Source organism: Bombina bombina, chromosome 8 (genome assembly GCF_027579735.1).
Source record: "Bombina bombina isolate aBomBom1 chromosome 8, aBomBom1.pri, whole genome shotgun sequence".
Classification (NCBI taxonomy): Eukaryota; Metazoa; Chordata; class Amphibia; order Anura; family Bombinatoridae; genus Bombina; species Bombina bombina.
Window position 1 is genome coordinate 122,980,597 of NC_069506.1, and position 22,046 is coordinate 123,002,642.

The window sequence follows — 22,046 nt, forward strand, 5'->3', positions numbered from 1 at the left end:
GTAAAAGTTATTTATTTATGCACATTTCAACATTTTAAAGGGGTCACAATGCAGAGTTTGTCACGCTGAGTGTTCAAAAAATTTACTTTTCAAAGTTTAAGATACATAGGAAAATAATTAGCATGGCCTACAGTAAGAACTGTTGCGCTAACTTAAAGGGACATAAACCCAAAACATTTCTTTCATGATTCAGATAGAGAATACAATTTTTTTTATTTTTTTTTAATTGTTTGTTTATATCCAGCAGCGGGTGCAGTGGAACTCAATTACAGATTTTGCGCCACGCAGGGCCAGTTAGTTCATATTAACAGACATACGAAAAGAAAAAAGATAACATATAAGAAACCAAGAGAGAAAAACAGGCCCGATTTAGGCAATGTGGATGTATGGTAGAGAGAAAAGATAAGAGAGAAAAAAAAATAAAGCATCCTGGTTAGCCTGCACATTCTACTGGGGTTTTTAATTTTTTTTATTTTATACATTTTCCCTAAACGACTCTATAATCTAAACATTCTAATGGGAAATTACTTACATAATTGATAAAGAAAAGGGGAAAAAAAAACAAATTTTTTTTTTATAAAACTCAGAGAGGGAAAGTATAGGGGGAAAAAAGAAAAAGAAAAAAACAAGCAGTTCAGTCACCAGATTCCCAGCAATACTAATTCAGTATTTCTAAATGGGTATATTAAGTACTCAATTTCCGTGAGGGGGAGAGTTTTTATAAATACCGACCACTTTACGAAGAACTTCTTAACCTCTGCATCGCTTTGCAAGTTAGTATCTACTTGTTCAATTATACATTGTTTCTTTAAGCAGTTTTTAATTTCTTTTACACTCGGGATGGCTCCAGTTTTCCATTTCTTTAAATATTAAGTATCTACCTGCTAATATAATAAAGTTCACAATTTTGATATTGTTGGGAGATAATTCCCTATCATGGGCTAAAAAAACCACCTTTAATGGAGAGAGAGACAGAGAGGTGAGGTTCAGTATGTTTACCATCCAATATTGAACCTTCAACCAGAAATTTCTTATTTTTGGACACTCCCAGAACATATGTATTATTCTTACAAGAGCATTTTGGACAAGTATTAAAGCTAGAATTCGCACACACTGACCCCTTCTTCGGTGTGAAATATGACATGTGGAGGAGCTTAAAGGGACACTGAACCCATTTTCTCCAACATAGGTGTGTCCGGTCCACGGCGTCATCCTTACTTGTGGGATATTCTCTTCCCCAACAGGAAATGGCAAAGAGCCCAGCAAAGCTGGTCACATGATCCCTCCTAGGCTCCGCCTACCCCAGTCATTCTCTTTGCCGTTGTACAGGCAACATCTCCACGGAGATGGCTTAGAGTTTTTTAGTGTTTAACTGCAGTTTTTATTATTCAATCAAGAGTTTGTTATTTTGAAATAGTGCTGGCATGTACTATTTACTCAGAAACAGAAAAGAGATGAAGATTTCTGTTTGTATGAGGAAAATGATTTTAGCAACCGTCACTAAAATCCATGGCTGTTCCACACAGGACTGTTGAGAGCAATTAACTTCAGTTGGGGGAACAGTGAGCAGTCTCTTGCTGCTTGAGGTATGACACATTCTAACAAGACGATGTAATGCTGGAAGCTGTCATTTTCCCTATGGGATCCGGTAAGCCATGTTTATTACGATCGTAAATAAGGGCTTCACAAGGGCTTATTAAGACTGTAGACTTTTTCTGGGCTAAATTGATTCATTATTAACACATATTTAGCCTTGAGGAATCATTTTATCTGGGTATTTTGATATAATATATATCGGCAGGCACTGTTTTAGACACCTTATTCTTAGGGGCTTTCCCAAAGCATAGGCAGAGTCTCATTTTCGCGCCGGTGTGGCGCACTTGTTTTTGAGAGGCATGGCATGCAGTCGCATGTGAGAGGAGCTCTGATACTTAGAAAAGGCTTTCTGAAGGCGTCATTTGGTATCGTATTCCCCTTTGGGCTTGGTTGGGTCTCAGCAAAGCAGATACCAGGGACTGTAAAGGGGTTAAAGTTCAAAACGGCTCCGGTTCCGTTATTTTAAGGGTTAAAGCTTCCAAATTTGGTGTGCAATACTTTTAAGGCTTTAAGACACTGTGGTGAAAATTTGGTGAATTTTGAACAATTCCTTCATGTTTTTTCGCAATTGCAGTAATAAAGTGTGTTCAGTTTAAAATATAAAGTGACAGTAACGGTTTTATTTTAAAACGTTTTTTGTACTTTGTTATCAAGTTTATGCCTGTTTAACATGCCTGAACTACCAGATAGACTGTGTTCTGAATGTGGGGAAGCCAGAATTCCTATTCATTTAAATAAATGTGATTTATGTGACAATGACAATGATGCCCAAGATGATTCCTCAAGTGAGGGGAGTAAGCATGGTACTGCATCATTCCCTCCTTCGTCTACACGAGTCTTGCCCACTCAGGAGGCCCCTAGTACATCTAGCGCGCCAATACTCCTTACTATGCAACAATTAACGGCTGTAATGGATAATTCTGTCAAAAACATTTTAGCCAAAATGAGCACTTATCAGCGTAAGCGCGATTGCTCTGTTTTAGATACTGAAGAGCATGACGACGCTGATAATAATATTTCTGAAGGGCCCCTAACCCAGTCTGATGGGGCCAGGGAGGTTTTGTCTGAGGGAGAAATTACTGATTCAGGGAACATTTCTCAACAAGCTGAACCTGATGTGATTGCATTTAAATTTAAGTTGGAACATCTCCGCATTCTGCTTAAGGAGGTATTATCCACTCTGGATGATTGTGACAAGTTGGTCATCCCAGAGAAACTATGTAAAATGGACAAGTTCCTAGAGGTGCCGGGGCTCCCAGAAGCTTTTCCTATACCCAAGCGGGTGGCGGACATTGTTAATAAAGAATGGGAAAGGCCCGGTATTCCTTTCGTCCCTCCCCCCATATTTAAAAAATTGTTTCCTATGGTCGACCCCAGAAAGGACTTATGGCAGACAGTCCCCAAGGTCGAGGGAGCGGTTTCCACTTTAAACAAACGCACCACTATACCCATAGAGGATAGTTGTGCTTTCAAAGATCCTATGGATAAAAAATTAGAAGGTTTGCTTAAGAAAATGTTTGTTCAGCAGGGTTACCTTCTACAACCAATTTCATGCATTGTCCCTGTCGCTACAGCCGCATGTTTCTGGTTCGATGAGCTGATAAAGGCGGTCGATAGTGATTCTCCTCCTTATGAGGAGATTATGGACAGAATCAATGCTCTCAAATTGGCTAATTCTTTCACCCTAGACGCCACTTTGCAATTGGCTAGGTTAGCGGCTAAGAATTCAGGGTTTGCTATTGTGGCGCGCAGAGCGCTTTGGTTGAAATCTTGGTCGGCTGATGCGTCTTCCAAGAACAAGCTACTTAACATTCCTTTCAAGGGGAAAACGCTGTTTGGCCCTGACTTGAAAGAGATTATCTCTGATATCACTGGGGGTAAGGGCCACGCCCTTCCTCAGGATCGGCCTTTCAAGGCAAAAAATAAACCTAATTTTCGTCCCTTTCGTAGAAACGGACCAACCCAAAGTGCTACGTCCTCTAAGCAAGAGGGTAATACTTCTCAAGCCAAGCCAGCTTGGAGACCAATGCAAGGCTGGAACAAGGGAAAGCAGGCCAAGAAACCTGCCACTGCTACCAAGACAGCATGAAATGTTGGCCCCCGATCCGGGACCGGATCTGGTGGGGGGCAGACTCTCTCTCTTCGCTCAGGCTTGGGCAAGAGATGTTCTGGATCCTTGGGCGCTAGAAATAGTCTCCCAAGGTTATCTTCTGGAATTCAAGGGACTTCCCCCAAGGGGGAGGTTCCACAGGTCTCAGTTGTCTTCAGACCACATAAAAAGACAGGCATTCTTACATTGTGTAGAAGACCTGTTAAAAATGGGAGTGATTCATCCTGTTCCATTAAGAGAACAAGGGATGGGGTTCTACTCCAATCTGTTCATAGTTCCCAAAAAAGAGGGAACGTTCAGACCAATCTTAGATCTCAAGATCTTAAACAAGTTTCTCAAGGTTCCATCGTTCAAGATGGAAACCATTCGAACTATTCTTCCTTCCATCCAGGAAGGTCAATTCATGACCACGGTGGATTTAAAGGATGCGTATCTACATATTCCTATCCACAAGGAACATCATCGGTTCCTAAGGTTCGCATTCCTGGACAAGCATTACCAGTTCGTGGCGCTTCCTTTCGGATTAGCCACTGCTCCAAGGATTTTCACAAAGGTACTAGGGTCCCTTCTAGCTGTGCTAAGACCAAGGGGCATTGCTGTAGTACCTTACTTGGACGACATTCTGATTCAAGCGTCGTCCCTTCCTCAAGCAAAGGCTCACACGGACATTGTCCTGGCCTTTCTCAGATCTCACGGATGGAAAGTGAACGTGGAAAAGAGTTCTCTATCTCCGTCAACAAGGGTTCCCTTCTTGGGAACAATAATAGACTCCTTAGAAATGAGGATTTTTCTGACAGAGGCCAGAAAAACAAAACTTCTAGACTCTGGTCGGATACTTCATTCCGTTCCTCTTCCTTCCATAGCGCAGTGCATGGAAGTGATCGGTTTGATGGTAGCAGCAATGGACATAGTTCCTTTTGCGCGCATTCATCTAAGACCATTACAACTGTGCATGCTCAGTCAGTGGAATGGGGACTATACAGACTTGTCTCCGAAGATACAAGTAAATCAGAGGACCAGAGACTCACTCCGTTGGTGGCTGTCCCTGGACAACCTGTCACAAGGGATGACATTCCGCAGACCAGAGTGGGTCATTGTCACGACCGACGCCAGTCTGATGGGCTGGGGCGCGGTCTGGGGATCCCTGAAAGCTCAGGGTCTTTGGTCTCGGGAAGAATCTCTTCTACCGATAAATATTCTGGAACTGAGAGCGATATTCAATGCTCTCAAGGCTTGGCCTCAGCTAGCGAGGGCCAAGTTCATACGGTTTCAATCAGACAACATGACAACTGTTGCGTACATCAACCATCAGGGGGGGAACAAGGAGTTCCCTAGCGATGGAAGAAGTGACCAAAATCATTCTATGGGCGGAGTCTCACTCCTGCCACCTGTCTGCTATCCACATCCCAGGAGTGGAAAATTGGGAAGCAGATTTTCTGAGTCTTCAGACATTGCATCCGGGGGAGTGGGAACTCCATCCGGAAATCTTTGCCCAAGTCACTCAGCTGTGGGGCATTCCAGACATGGATCTGATGGCCTCTCGTCAGAACTTCAAAGTTCCTTGCTACGGGTCCAGATCCAGGGATCCCAAGGCGGCTCTAGTGGATGCACTAGTAGCACCTTGGACCTTCAAACTAGCTTATGTGTTCCCGCCGTTTCCTCTCATCCCCAGGCTGGTAGCCAGGATCAATCAGGAGAGGGCGTTGGTGATCTTGATAGCTCCTGCGTGGCCACGCAGGACTTGGTATGCAGATCTGGTGAATATGTCATCGGCTCCACCTTGGAAGCTACCTTTGAGACGAGACCTTCTTGTTCAGGGTCCGTTCGAACATCCGAATCTGGTTTCACTCCAGCTGACTGCTTGGAGATTGAACGCTTGATCTTATCGAAGCGAGGGTTCTCAGATTCTGTTATCGATACTCTTGTTCAGGCCAGAAAGCCTGTAACTAGAAAGATTTACCACAAAATTTGGAAAAAATATATCTGTTGGTGTGAATCTAAAGGATTCCCTTGGGACAAGGTTAAGATTCCTAGGATTCTATCCTTCCTTCAAGAAGGATTGGAAAAAGGATTATCTGCAAGTTCCCTGAAGGGACAGATTTCTGCCTTGTCTGTGTTACTTCACAAAAAGCTGGCAGCTGTGCCAGATGTTCAAGCCTTTGTTCAGGCTCTGGTTAGAATTAAGCCTGTTTACAAACCTTTGACTCCTCCTTGGAGTCTCAATTTGGTTCTTTCAGTTCTTCAGGGGGTTCCGTTTGAACCCTTACATTCCGTTGATATTAAGTTATTATCTTGGAAAGTTTTGTTTTTAGTTGCAATTTCTTCTGCTAGAAGAGTTTCAGAATTATCTGCTCTGCAGTGTTCTCCTCCTTATCTGGTGTTCCATGCAGATAAGGTGGTTTTACGTACTAAACCTGGTTTTCTTCCAAAAGTTGTTTCTAACAAAAACATTAACCAGGAGATTATCGTACCTTCTCTGTGTCCGAAACCAGTTTCAAAGAAGGAACGATTGTTGCACAATTTGGATGTTGTTCGCGCTCTAAAATTCTATTTAGATGCTACAAAGGATTTTAGACAAACATCTTCCTTGTTTGTTGTTTATTCCGGTAAAAGGAGAGGTCAAAAAGCAACTTCTACCTCTCTTTCTTTTTGGATTAAAAGCATCATCAGATTGGCTTACGAGACTGCCGGACGGCAGCCTCCCGAAAGAATCACAGCTCATTCCACTAGGGCTGTGGCTTCCACATGGGCCTTCAAGAACGAGGATTCTGTTGATCAGATATGTAGGGCAGCGACTTGGTCTTCACTGCACACTTTTACCAAATTTTACAAGTTTGATACTTTTGCTTCTTCTGAGGCTATTTTTGGGAGAGAGGTTTTGCAAGCCGTGGTGCCTTCCATTTAGGTGACCTGATTTGCTCCCTCCCTTCATCCGTGTCCTAAAGCTTTGGTATTGGTTCCCACAAGTAAGGATGACGCCGTGGACCGGACACACCTATGTTGGAGAAAACAGAATTTATGTTTACCTTATAAATTACTTTCTCCAACGGTGTGTCCGGTCCACGGCCCGCCCTGGTTTTTTTAATCAGGTCTGATAATTTATTTTCTTTAACTACAGTCACCACGGTACCATATGGTTTCTCCTATGCAAATATTCCTCCTTAACGTCGGTCGAATGACTGGGGTAGGCGGAGCCTAGGAGGGATCATGTGACCAGCTTTGCTGGGCTCTTTGCCATTTCCTGTTGGGGAAGAGAATATCCCACAAGTAAGGATGACGCCGTGGACCGGACACACCGTTGGAGAAAGTAATTTATCAGGTAAACATAAATTCTGTTTTTTTCTTTCATGATTCAGATAGAGCATGACATTTTAAGCAACTTTCTAATTTACTCCTATTATCAATTTTTCTTCATTCTCTTGCTATCTTTATTTTAAAAGCAGGCATGTAAATCTTAGCAGCCAGCCCATTTTAGGTTCAGCACTATGGATAGCGCTTGCTTATTTGATGCTTTCATTTACTCTCCAATAAGCAAGCATAACCCAGGTTCTCAACCAAAAATGGGCCGGCTCCTATGCATCATATTCCTGCTTTTTAAATAAAGATAGCAAGAGAATGAAGAAAATGTGATAATAGGAGTAAATTAGAAAGTTGCTTAAAATTGCATGTTCTATCTGAATCATGAAAGAAAAAATATGGGTTTAGTGTCCCTTTAACCTGCGCCTCCCTCCATGTTGCAGAGATAGTTGCCCTAGCAGCTGCTTGTACTGAAGAAATAATTACAGCGGTATCAAGAGTTTCGGTTCTTAGCATATCAGCCCACTTATCTCGGATTTTTTCAGAGAATACAATTTTACACAACTTTCTAATTTACTTCTATTATCTAATTTGTATCATTTGTTGTAGGAGAAGCAATGCACTACTAGTTTCTAACGGAACACATGGGTGAGCCAAAGACAATCGGTATATATGCAGCCACCAATCGGCAGCTAGAACCTAGGTTCTTTGCTTAAAGGTTTATCTAGGCAAGTTTAGGAGCAGCAAAGGATAACAAGAGAAGGAAGTAAATAAAATAGAAGAAAATTGGAAAGTTGTTTAAAATTGTATGTTCTACCTAAGTCATGAATGTCTGATGACTTGACTGTCCCTTTTGGTGTGCAGAACATAATATTTTGTCTAGTATGTGCTTTTTATTTGGTGAGAAAGTAGCAGTAATTGCTAAAATAAGCTTTTTGCTTGCTTTAGTTTGCATACACTTATTTTCACAGCCAGGTCAGCATGCTCAGTCATTCTTTCCCTTAGCTTTGCTCAACCAAGATGGCTTCAACATGGATCAATATAGAATGTAAAAAAGAGGACAGTTCTTGCTTCCTGTGCATATTTTATTACTATCCCAGGGCACAGCTGCAGCCTCAAGACTGCTCTGAGATTATAATGGGATTTTAACAGCCACCACTGTCCATTTTCTACAGCCGGGCTAAATATCTCCTCCTGCCTCGCCACAGACAGAACTATTTGCCAAGCTGTAACAGGGAGAGTGTGGGCATAAAGGGGTTAACCTCTCAGGTTCTCCAGCTGCTTTATTGCAAATCCTTACCAGGGCATAAGAGCCAACCAATGTTTAATCCCTTAAATCCTGCCTACACTTCCCCAAAAAATACCTTTTACTGCCACCACTGGCAAACTTACGATTAGGGGCTTTTTTGGGCAATCACTAAAGTACAATTGCAATTAAAACCCAAAGAAAGAGAAACTGTCTAAAAAAATAATTCTTGGGGTAAAATGTATTTAGTTTAAGGAAGCTGTGAATCAATTAGTAGAACACATAGACAAATCCTAATTTAAAAAAGGAAAAAGAAATTCATAAAATTTAGATGTGGTGTGTGTTTTAAACATAAAAATTTGGATGGTGACACTAGTGATCTTTTGTTGATGCATGGTTACATATATTTACACTTATGGCATTATGTGATACATTGGGGCACACCAGATAGCACAGATCCCCAATCTTTTCCTGTCCAGACACTACCTGTTTTATACTTTAACATGGTCTGATAGGAACTGGGTGTTGCATGTCTGGGCATCATCTATATGTTTTTTCCTCCTCCTGTATGTATCTCAGAGGCAATTGGGCATATTATTATATTGGCAAAATAGTCATTCTACATGGGAGGCTACGTGCAGCAACATGTCAATATTTTTGCCAATTCACTGCAACAGAGGCTAATCTGGTAGCTATAAATTGTTATAAAGACGTAATATAAAGAGAGATAAGATAGTTACCTACGATAGGGTAACTATCACACAAGGCGGGGATTTCAGCACAGCCTTATATGTATATGCTCGGAAGACACAATATCACCATTTAATATGGGTATAGTGTTTTTCCCAAATCTCGCATTCACACATCAGGTTTATAAACAATTCCAACCCATAAATGGACAAATGAACCAAAGAAAATGTACACCAAAGGTTTATGCGTTTGAAACAGACTTTCAGTCACTTTAATTACAGAAAACAAAGAGCATGTCATGCTCAATCACCTCTACAATGCAGCACAATACAGACCACACCTCCACTAGAGGATGGTAGCGCTCTGAGCGCTAAATCAGACCATCATAGTGATCCGTGAGGTTATATGCCTTTAAAGTTTTAACCTTGAATACTTAAGCAGAAATATAATAATAATAATAATAAAGTAGCCTAACAAATGTAACTTTAATATATTGCAGGCAAAATATTTGTATTGCACAATACCTAAATTGATTGATTGATGGACACTATGTGTAGAAAGAATCTCACAGCTTATAAGCTACAACTGCCTTAAAGGGACATTAAACACTTTGAGATGGTAATATAAAATGATAAATTGTATATATATATATATAAAACAACTCTGCAGTATACTTTCATTATTTATTTTGTCCTCTTTGCCTGTAATTCCATTCTGAAATTGTGAGCTTTTCAGTTCCTGTTAGAAATGGAAGTGCAGAACACTGTTAAATCCAGCACAACCATTGGCTGTACACTCTAGTGACCTATTTATAACTGTCTCTAATTGGCCTCAGCAGAGAAGGTACACAAGTTACAACATGGCAGCTCCCAGTGTTTTATAGGCATTAAAACTTTACACCTACATGTTACTCATGGACTAATCTTTTTTTTTGAATTTGTCATTCTATCTAGCATTTATTTAGTCTTTAATGTCCCTTTAAAACACATGGATACATTTGGAACTTTCACTTATCAGTTTGCTTTATAATATGAATGTGTGAATTGTCTCCTCTGCATTTTGTAACCGCAGCTCTCACCTGTACATGTAATATATGTAACACGCAACAGTGTATTCACAAAAGCTATATAAAGACACATTGACTCGTTTTGGGCCTGTATACATAGATCCTGTAACATTGTATTTCATGACACCTAAACTGTTTCTTAATGGTGGTGCCCGCTGAAATTGGAGTTGTATACATTCCCTAAGTCTGGGTTGTCTTTAAATTTTGGACCATTAAGGTCTTATGCAATACTAGAATTTAGGTATTGTGCAATACAAATATTTTGCCTGCAATATATTAAAGTTACATTTGTTAGGCTACTTTATTATTATATTTCTGCTTATGTATTCAAGGTTGTTAAATCTTTACAGGCATAGATCCTCACAGATCACTATGATGGTCTGATTTAGCGCTCAGAGCGCTACCATCCTCTAGTGGAGGTGTGGTCTGTATTGTGCTGCATTGTTGAGGTGATTGCGCATGAAATGCTCTTTGTTTTCTGTAACTAAAGTGACTGAAAGTCTGTTTCAAACGCATAAACCTTTGGTGTACATTTTCTTTGGTTCATTTGTCTATTTATGGGTTGGAATTGTTTATAAACCTGATGTGTGAATGCGAGATTTGGGAAAACACTATAACCCATATTAAATGGTGATATTGCTTCTTCCAAACATATACATATAAGGCTGTGCTGAAATCCCTGTCTTGTGTGATAGTTACCCTATCGTAGGTAACTATCTTATTTCTCTTTATATTACGTCTTTATAGTAATTTTAAGGGTCTGCACTTTGCTACCTTTTTATATAAGGTTCCTTGTTCTAGGTTCAATTGTGTACTTAGATGTGTATTCTTCAATTGCTCTATATGACCTGTATATAATTTGTATAATTGCTATAGATTGTTACTTCTCCTTTTTTTATTTTATTTGTTTGTAATACACTATTGCTATGTGTAATTATGTTTAACTTCGTTTTTTTTTTTGTTCATAATGTTCCTTTTTTATTAAGTTTTTGTTTTCTTGTTTTCTCTCCTTTGTCTAATATTTGAACCATATTACTGAAAAGACTGTCAGTATATGGGGCCAGGTTATAATACAATTTATTTACTAATTATTCTTTAAAACAAACCCCCAATAAAATGCATATACGAAACAATTAAAATCAATATTTTATTCCTAAATTCTTTATATTCCTTATAAACACATTGAATTATATTTATAGGAACCAGATTATGAATAAAACTATACAAGCTTAAACTGTTACAATATTTTATACAAAGATCATAGAAATATACCTTTACAAATAACCTTATTCACAATCTCCCAAATCAGAGTTGCATTAAAATACTACATATACATACAAATCGGTGTAAATATTTGCATAGGAAATTAGTACATCTAGGCAAGTATCCCCGCTTGCTTTTCCCCAGAAATTCTTAATATACAATGTTGCCTAGCGACTGTTCTTTAACTGATAAGTTTATTACCCATCTTGGGCAGGAAATCAACTTTAAACAGAGCCATATAGTGCACATCTTGTTAAAATAGCCTTTTTCTAATTGGACCAAATGTTTATTCCTTTGTTCTCATTTGGATGTATTGTAATCGGGTAAAAGGGGGGTTGGGGCTGGTCTGCTATGAGACCAATTCACTTCAAAATTAAATATTAGATTCTATGATACATCTGTAGTTTATTTAACGTTACTCACAGATACACTGACAACTGGTAATAACAGTACTGTGTTTGTAGATTGAAGTTTGCGAAATTGTGTTTTGGGATTTTGAATCTGTTAGTCTGGGTTTTTCCCAACAAAAGTTAAATACGACGGTCACCAGTGGCATTCAGCAATTTTCGAAACCAGATTGTTTTTTGTGAAAGTGCATTAAGATCTGTGCAATTCCAGATATTAGTGTTGCACTTTCACAAGAAGAAATCCGGCTCTGAAAATAGCTGAATGCTCCTCGTGTCATGAAAATTAATTTGACTTTATTGACCCTTTTTTTTTTTTTTTAATAAATAACTGAAAATAATGTAAATAAGTAAATTGATCTAGGAGGGGAAAATATAAATAGGGAAATTTTTAAAGGAACTTTAAACACTAATTTATTGAATGATGTATACAAGAGCAAAGATTAGCCTGAGAATAATTTTGTAGATGTATTTTTAAAAATATTAGTAGTTTAAATATTGGAAAAAATAAGGATAAGTGAATGTGCATAAACCACTGGGCACCGCCATATTATAATTTAAGTTACACTGAGGCCAATAGGAAATGCTTCTAAATGGCTTACTAGAGTGTGCAACCAATGAAATGTGATGAATTTAGCTGTGTCTGCATTTCCATGTGTAACGGGAATTAGCCCACAATATTCAGAATTAAACTACAAGAAAGGAGAACAAAATAATGAAAGTATATTGCACAGTAGTTTTTACTACATGTAATTAAACCCTTTTTCTTTCATGTAATTAGCAAGAGTCCATGAGCTAGTGACGTATGGGATATACATTCCTACCAGGAGGGGCAAAGTTTCCCAAACCTCAAAATGCCTATAAATACACCCCTCACCACACCCACAAATCAGTTTTACAAACTTTGCCTCCTATGGAGGTGGTGAAGTAAGTTTGTGCTAGATTCTACGTTATGCGCTCCGCAGCAGGTTGGAGCCCGGTTTTCCTCTCAGCGTGCAGTGAATGTCAGAGGGATGTGAGGAGAGTATTGCCTATTTGAATTCATTCAATGATCTCCTTCTACGGGGTCTATTTCATAGGTTCTCTGTTATCGGTCGTAGAGATTCATCTCTTACCTCCCTTTTCAGATCGACGATATACTCTTATTTATATACCATTACCTTTGCTGATTTTCGTTTCAGTACTGGTTTGGCTTTCTACAACATGTAGATGAGTGTCCTGGGGTAAGTAAGTCTTATTTTCTGTGACACTCTAAGCTATGGTTGGGCACTTTGTTTATAAAGTTCTAAATATATGTATTCAAACATTTATTTGCCTTGACTCAGGATGTTCAACATTCCTTATTTCAGACAGTCAGTTTCATATTTGGGATAATGCATATGAATAAATCAATTTTTTTCTTACCTTAAAAATTTGACTTTTTCCCTGTGGGCTGTTAGGCTCGCGGGGGCTGAAAATGCTTAATTTTATTGCGTCATTCTTGGCGCTGACTTTTTTGGCGCAAAAGGTTTTTTTCTGTTTCCGGCGTCATACGTGTCGCCGGAAGTTGCGTCATTTTTTAGGTTATTTTGCGCCAAAAGTGTCGGCGTTCCGGATGTGGCGTCATTTTTGGCGCCAAAAGCATTTAGGCGCCAAATAATGTGGGCGTCATTTTTGGCGCTAAAAAAATATGGGCGTCACTATTGTCTCCACATTATTTAAGTCTCATTTTTTTATTGCTTCTGGTTGCTAGAAGCTTGTTCACTGGCATTTTTTCCCATTCCTGAAACTGTCATTTAAGGAATTTGATCAATTTTGCTTTATATGTTGTTTTTTCTATTACATATTGCAAGATGTCCCACGTTGAAACTGAGTCAGAAGATACTTCTGGAAAATCGCTGCCTGAGGCTGGAGCTACCAAAGCTAAGTGTATCTACTGTAAACTTATGGTATCTGTTCCTCCAGCTGTTGTTTGTACTGTTTTGTCATGACAAACTGTTAATGCAGATATTTCCTTTAGTACTGTTACATTACCTGTTGCTGTTCTGTCAACATCTAATACTCAGAGTGTTCCTGATAACATAAGAGATTTTGTTTCTAAATCCATTAAGAAGGCTATGTCTGTTATTCCTCCTTCTAGTAAACGTAAAAAGTCTTTTAAAACTTCTCATTTTTCAGATGAATTTTTAAATGAACATCATCATTCTGATAATGGTTCTTCTGGTTCAGAGGATTCTGTCTCAGAGGTTGATGCTGATAAATCTTCATATTTATTTAAAATTGAATTTATTCGTTCTTTACTTAAAGAAGTCTTAATTGCATTAGAAATTGAGGATTCTGGTCCTCTTGATACTAAATCTAAACGTTTAGATAAGGTTTTTAAATCTCCTATAGTTATTCCAGAAGTTTTTCCTGTCCCTAGTACTATTTCTGAAGTAATTTCCAGGGAATGGAATAATTTGGGTAATTCATTTACTCCTTCTAAACGTTTTAAGCAATTATATCCTGTGCCATCTGACAGATTTGAGTTTTGGGACAAAATCCCTAAAGTTGATGGGGCTGTCTCTACTCTTGTTAAGCGTACTACTATTCCTACGGCAGATGGTACTTCCTTAAGGATCCTTTAGATAGGAAAATTGAATCCTTTCTAAGAAAAGCTTACTTGTGTTCAGGTAATCTTCTTAGACCTGCTATATCTTTAGCGGATGTTGCTGCAGCTTCATCTTTTGGTTAGACGCTTTAGCGCAACAAGTAACAGATAATAATTCTCATAGCATTTTTATTCTTCTTCAACATGCTAATAATTTTATTTGTGATGCCATCTTTGATATCATTAGAGTTGATGTCAGGTATATGTCTCTAGCTATTTTAGCTAGAAGAGCTTTATGGCTTAAGACTTGGAATGCTGTTATGTCTTCTAAGTCTACTCTGCTTTCGTTTTCGTTCCTTTCGTCACAAGGAACAAAAACCTGATCCTTCATCCTCAGGAGCGGTATCAGTTTGGAAACCATCTCCAGTCTGGAATAAATCCAAGTCTTTTAGAAAATCAAAGCCAACTACTAAGTCCACATGAAGGTGCGGCCCTCATTCCAGCTCAGCTGGTAGGGGCAGATTACGTTTTTTCAAAGAAATTTGGATCAATTCCGTTCACAATCTTTGGTTTCAGAACATTGTTTCAGAAGGGTACAGAATTGGCTTCAAGATAAGGCCTCCTGCAAAGAGATTTTTTCTTTCCCGTGTCCCAGTAAACCCAGCGAAGGCTCAAGCATTTCTGAACTGTGTTTCAGATCTAGAGTTGACTGGAGTAATTTTGCCAGTTCCAGTTCTGGAACAGGGACTAGGGTTTTATTCAAATCTCTTCATTGTACCAAAGAAGGAAAATTCCTTCAGACCAGTTCTGGATCTAAAAATGTTGAATCGTTATGTAAGGCTACCAACATTCAAAATGGTAACTGTAAGGACTATCCTGCCTTTTGTTCAACAAGGGCATTATATGTCTACAATAGATTTACAGGATGCATATCTGCATATTCCGATTCATCCAGATCACTATCAGTTTCTGAGATTCTCTTTCCTAGACAAGCATTACCAGTTTGTGGCTCTGCCGTTTGGCCTAGCTACAGCTCCAAGAATTTTTACAAAGGTTCTCGGTGCCCTTCTGTCTGTAATCAGAGAACAGGGTATTGTGGTATTCCTTATTTGGACGATATCTTGGTACTTGCTCAGTCTTCACATTTAGCAGAATCTCATACGAATCGACTTGTGTTGTTTCTTCAACATCATGGTTGGAGGATCAATTTACCAAAAAGTTCATTGATTCCTCAGACTCGGGTAACCTTTTTAGGTTTTCAGATAGATTCAGTGTCCATGACTCTATCTTTGATAGACATGAGACGTCTAAAGTTGATATCAGCTTGTCGAAACCTTCAGTCACAATCTTTCCCTTCGGTAGCCTTATGCATGGAAATTCTAGGTCTTATGACTGCGGCATCGGACGCGATCCCCTTTGCTCGTTTTCACATGCGGCCTCTTCAGCTCTGTATGCTGAACCAGTGGTGCAGGGATTACACAAAGATATCTCAATATCTTTAAAACCGATTGTACGACACTCTCTGACGTGGTGGACAGATCACCATCGTTTAGTTCAGGGGGCTTCTTTTGTTCTTCCGACCTGGACTGTAATTTCAACAGATGCAAGTCTTACAGGTTGGGGAGCTGTGTGGGGGTCTCTGACAGCACAAGGGGTTTGGGAATCTCAGGAGGTGAGATTACCGATCAATATTTTGGAACTCCGTGCAATTTTCAGAGCTCTTCAGTCTTGGCCTCTTCTAAAGAGAGAATCGTTCATTTGTTTTCAGACGGACAATGTCACAACTGTGGCATACATCAATCATCAAGGAGGGACTCACAGTCCTCTGGCTATGAAAGAAGTATCTCGATTTCTGGTATGGGCGGAATCCAGCTCCTGTCTAGTTTCTGCGGTTCATATCCCAGGTATAGACTATTGGGAAGCGGATTATCTCAGTCGCCACACGTTACAACCGGGCGAATGGTCTCTTCTCCCAGAGGTATTTCTTCAGATTGTTCAAATATGGGGTCTTCCAGAAATATATCTGATGGCTTCTCATCTAAACAAGAAACTTCCCAGGTATCTGTCCAGATCCAGGGATCCTCAAGCGGAAGCAGTGGATGCGTTGTCACTTCCTTGGAAGTATCATCCTGCCTATATCTTTCCGCCTCTAGTTCTTCTTCCAAGAGTAATCTCCAAGATTCTGAAGGAATGCTCGTTTGTTCTGCTGGTGGCTCCAGCATGGCATCACAGGTTTTGGTATGCGGATCTTGTCCGGATGGCCTCTTGCCAACCGTGGACTCTTCCGTTAAGACCAGACCTTCTGTCACAAGGTCCTTTTTTCCATCAGGATCTCAAATCCTTAAATTTAAAGGTATGGAGATTGAACGCTTGATTCTTAGTCAAAGAGGTTTCTCTGACTCTGTGATTAATACTATGTTACAGGCTCATAAATCCGTATCTAGGGAGATATTTTATAGAGTCTGGAAGACTTATATTTCTTGGTGTCTTTCTCATCATTTTTCCTGGCATTCTTTTAGAATTCCGAGAATTTTACAGTTTCTTCAGGATGGTTTGGATAAAGGTTTGTCTGCAAGTTCCTTGAAAAGACAAATCTCTGCTCTTTCTATTCTTTTTCACAGAAAGATTGCTAATCTTCCTGATATTCATTGTTTTGTACAAGCTTTGGTTCGTATAAAACCTGTCATTAAGTCAATTTCTCCTCCTTGGAGTTGGAATTTGGTTCTGGGGGCTCTTCAAGCTCCTCCGTTTGAACCTATGCATTCTTTGGACATTTAAATTACTTTCTTGAAAAGTTTTGTTCCTTTTGGCCATCTCTTCTGCCAGAAGAGTTTCTGAATTATCTGCTCTTTCTTGTGAGTCTCCTTTTCTGATTTTTCATCAGGATAAGGCGGTGTTTTGCGAACTTCTTTTGATTTTTTACCTAAGGTTGTGAATTCTAACAACATTAGTAGAGAAATTGTGGTTCCTTCATTATGTCCTAATCCTAAGAATTCTAAGGAGAAATCATTGCTTTCTTTGGATGTAGTTAGAGCTTTGAAATATTATGTTGAAGCTACTAAGAATTTCCGAAAGACTTCTAGTCTATTTGTTATCTTTTCCGGTTCTAGGAAAGGTCAGAAGGCTTCTGCCATTTCTTTGGTATCTTGGTTGAAATCTTTCTTTCATCATGCTTATGTCGAGTCGGGTAAAACTCCGCCTCAAAGGATTACAGCTCATTCCACTAGGTCAGTTTCTACTTCCTGGGCGTTTAGGAATGAAGCTTCGGTTGTTCAGATTTGCAAAGCAGCAACTTGGTCTTCTTTGCATACTTTTACTAATTTCTACCATTTTGATGTGTTTTCTTCCTCTTAAGCAATTTTTGGTAGAAAAGTACTTCAGGCAGCTGTTTCAGTTTGTTTCTTCTGCTTATATTTTCAGTTTTTTTCATTATAAGATTTAAACTTTATTTTGGGTGTGGATTATTTTCAGCGGAATTGGCTGTCTTTATTTTATCCCTCCCTCTCTAGTGACTCTTGCGTGGAAGATCCACATCTTGGGTAGTCATTATCCCATACGTCACTAGCTCATGGACTCTTGCTAATTACATGAAAGAAAACATAATTTATGTAAGAACCACCTGATAAATTCATTTCTTTCATATTAGCAAGAGTCCATGAGGCCCACCCTTTTTTGTGGTGGTTATGATTTTTTTGTATAAAGCACAATTATTCCAATTCCTTATATTTATGCTTCGCACTTTTTTCTTATCACCCCACTTCTGGGCTATTCGTTAAACTGATTTGTGGGTGTGGTGAGGGGTGTATTTATAGGCATTTTGAGGTTTGGGAAACATTGCCCCTCCTGGTAGGAATGTATATCCCATGCGTCACTAGCTCATGGACTCTTGCTAATATGAAAGAAATGAATTTATCAGGTAAGTTCTTACATAAATTATGTTATTTTAATATAGTGAGGCGTTTGTCACTTTACAGCCAGACACTTTTTTTATGTTACTTGTCCCTTTAAAGACTCTAATATTACAATGGTGTTGATGTTTCAGCATTTGTCCACAATTTTTTTAATTTTTATTCCAATTTTATATTGTCATCAATTATGCGTCCTTGTTTTTTGTTCTTAACAAGATCTTAAATGTGCAATAAAATATCCTGAGCCTTCTTTGTTTCCTGCCAGAGGACACCGGATCGTGTTCATTGGCTTCAAATACAGTGATCTCTGACAAGCCCTTTTTATAAAGGGCTCATTGACAGTCTAGGAACGTAATTTAGCATGTGGAATCAGCGCCAATATAAACTGACAGATATGCTGTTCCTCGGCTCTGTATTTGAACTTCCTCTAGGCATCCGAAATAAACACTACCCTACAGGAAATTGGCATGCTCTTAAATCTTCCAATGCATTTTTTTGTTGTTGATTTGATTTCTACCCTGGATTTGATTATAAAGCAGTAGCAAAGTATAAAAATAAGCCAGTTGAAGTGTGTTATCAACATGTTTGCTTGTATACCCCACTTGGTTTTTAATGCAGTTCATCTCATTCATTTATTAGTGTTCTAGTTTCCAGTTCTGAATATTGTGTTTTGTTGGTACGGCTTGTCTTCCTCGCTGCACAGCATGTGATGTTTCCCACAGATAGAAAGCAGCTGTTATCAATTGAAAACAATATAACTATAGTTACTTGTATTGGCTCTCCCGATTTCTCATGTATTCCAGATGTGCTTTAAATAATTTAACATTTTCTGTAGGTGACAATCTCTAAACATTCACATGGGGCACATCCTTTTGTTGTCAAAATAAAAAATAAACGATACAGCACGTGTAATTACAAGCTTGTTATCTATTGAAACAAATCAACCCGTTTTCTTTTACATATGATGTGATTTGAATAATTGCGGTGCCTATTTTGAAAACATTAAAGGGAAAGCGTAGGCTAATTATCATGCCTCCTATTACTCTGCTCATGTTGTGTACATAATTAAATGGAACATTTGGTCTAATCTGTTATGGCTTCTGCTATTATCACAAATATGGATAAACGAGCACTGAGATTTCTGAAATAAACCTTTTGACTTTGCTTTTCTTAGGTTTGGACTATGGCAAAATGAAGCTCAGCAGATCTGGTACCCTACAAATGCAAGAAAAGTACACAAATGGCTGTAAGTACATTCTGATGTTTTAAGTTTTACATGCTGTTTATTCTACATCCCATCCCTTCGTTAGAACTGCCCCCCCCCCCCCCCAAACACAAACTTACCCTGCCGTTCCTGAGTGCATTTTGTAATTAATTTTATTGTATACGGAAACAATATAGCTACAAGAGCCTAATATCATAATGGATCAGATGGAAACAGCACATTAACTTATTTAAATCACCACCAGATAACTATTCACCCCACAACTATATTTTTGGTAAACGTGTTATATAAATTAAATATGGTTCCTGTTGAGATCAACTTTTAATCTTGTAATTTTGTTTCTGCCATTTGTGGTCCATTCATATAAATAATTTGCACTATATCTAGTTATATCTATGCATTGGTGGATGCACCTGCATGGGGAATATTTTATGTTCTTTATTTTTAACTCTGTTAAAGGAGTACCAGGGAAAATAAAAAGAACAACCCTTTCAAATTATTTATGACCATGTGATAGAAATCCAAGGGATTTGTTGGAGATCTGTAATCTACAGGTTGAAGACCTGATTGGACACATCTGCTTGAATTCTAATGGTAGTTAATTTGCTCATTTATGTTTGTTTTTGTGTCAAATTAATCTAAGCTTTACGAGTACCTAATCAAGACAAAGGTTTATAGAGAACTGAGACCAGTCATCATTTTTAAAAAATATTCAGGGACATTTCTTCTTCTTAGAGTTGTTTCCTTGTGCATCTGTTCAATTATTTCTGCAGTCTTAAATTTGTCAGTAATAAAATGACTTTAACATAGAAAGTAGTAAACCTAAAAGGACTTTAAAGGGACAGTCTACATCAGAATGTTTGTTTTAAAAGATAGATAATCCCTTTATTACCCATTCCCTAGTTTTGCATAACCAACAGTTATATTAATACTTTTTACCTCTGATTATCTTGTATCTAAGCCTCTGCAATCTGCCCCCTTATTTCAGTACTTTTGACAGACTTGCATTTTAGCCAATCAGGGCTGGCTCCTAGGTAACTCCATGTGCATGAGCACAGTATTATCTATATGACACACATGAACTAACACCCTCTAGTGGTGAAAACTGTCAAAATGCATTCAGAAAAGAGGCGGCCTTCAAGGTCTAAAAAATTAGCATATGAACCTCCTAGGTTTAGCTTTTAACTAAGAATACCAAGGGAACAAAGCAAAATTGGTGATAAAAGTAAATTGGAATCATGAAAGTTTATTTTGGACTAGACTGTCCCTTTAAATGCTTCTTGGTTTTGTGTAAAAAGGTTTGTTCCATGCTCCCTAGTGGCACCAAAAACCAAATGCTGTAACTTGTAAATAAGATTTTTTTAAAAACCTAGGTTACGGAATTTGCTTTTTGGCTTCTTTAGTGAGTATGTGACAAACTACAATTCTTGTCAAAATCAAGGTGTTTAATGTCTCTTTAAAGGGACAGTGTGATGTAAATGTCTTTCCAATGACTTGTTATACCAGCTGAAGATTAAAAAATGTATGAGAAATCGCTCCTTTTGTTTTTGTATTTGAAATAGCTAGTTTTGTTCTTTGAGACCACAACCCATCAAAATGGGTTGAGCTGGAAGGGAAATTGTATATCCTTAGTTGATCACTTAATGTACACACACGCATCTTTATATTATTGATATCAACCAAAGCCCAATACTTAAGCAATCAAATATTGATTTTCAATTGTTCTATCTCTTCAACCTCCTACTAGGTGTGTAATTTATTCTGTTGTCTATGTTCACAAAGTTTTTCTTTAACCTATATTTAAGTATAGAAACTTTTAGTATAGGTAGGGATACCAAAGGAAAAATCAGCTATTTAAAGTGCCAAAATAAAGTGAAATGAGCTATTTGTAAACAATTTAATATATTCCAGCAGGTAAAATGGATCAAAATTGCAAATGTTTTAAAGTGAAGAAAGGAATTTGGGGTAAACTGTCTCTTAAACCCAAATTTTTTCTTTCATGATTCAGATAGAGCATGCAATTTTAAGCAACTTTCTAATTTACTCCTATCATTTTTTTCTTCTCTTGCTATCTTTATTTAAAAAGCAGGAATGTGATGCATAGGACCCTGCCCATTTTTGGTTGAGAACCTGGGTTATCCTTGCTTATTGGTGAGTAAATGTAAGCCTCCAATAAGCAAGCGCTATCCGTGGTGCTGAACCTAAAATGGACTGGCTGCTAAGATTTACATTCCTGCTTTTAAAATAAAGATAGCAAGAGAACGAATAAAAATTGATAATAGGATTAAATTAGAAAGTTGCTTAAAATTCCATACTCTATCTAAATCGTGAAAGAGAAAATTTGGGTTCAGTGTCCCTTTAAGGCAATTTGTTTAAGAGGCAGCCATGGAATTTATAATTTGCAGTCAGTCCCTCAGCTGCTACTGTTCCCATGTGTGATTTTTTTTTTTTTCCTGTTTGTGCTGTCGCTAGATTACGTAGTATTGCTTTGATTTATCTACGTGTCTCTTTACCACATCCGTGAAGAAACCTTTAAATTGTACATCCAATTTTACATAGAATTTCCTAAAGTAAAATGAATTGCAACCAGTTAGGAATGTATACATCTCTGTAGCTAACATGGCTGCTAGAACGTTACACTGCAGAAACCATAGCAAACATAATAACCTAGT

General features: G+C 38.3%; 1 protein-coding gene across 1 annotated transcript in view; it reads left to right on the forward strand.

The window, feature by feature from the left end:
* The window catches only part of LOC128638853 (kazrin-like), a 504,435-nt gene that overhangs the window by 96,883 nt on the left and 385,506 nt on the right, over positions 1-22,046 (forward strand). The window contains exon 2 of the mRNA XM_053690987.1: positions 19,324-19,395. Within this exon, the coding sequence (XP_053546962.1) occupies positions 19,324-19,395 (72 nt within the window). The remainder of the gene's footprint in view (positions 1-19,323; positions 19,396-22,046) is intronic.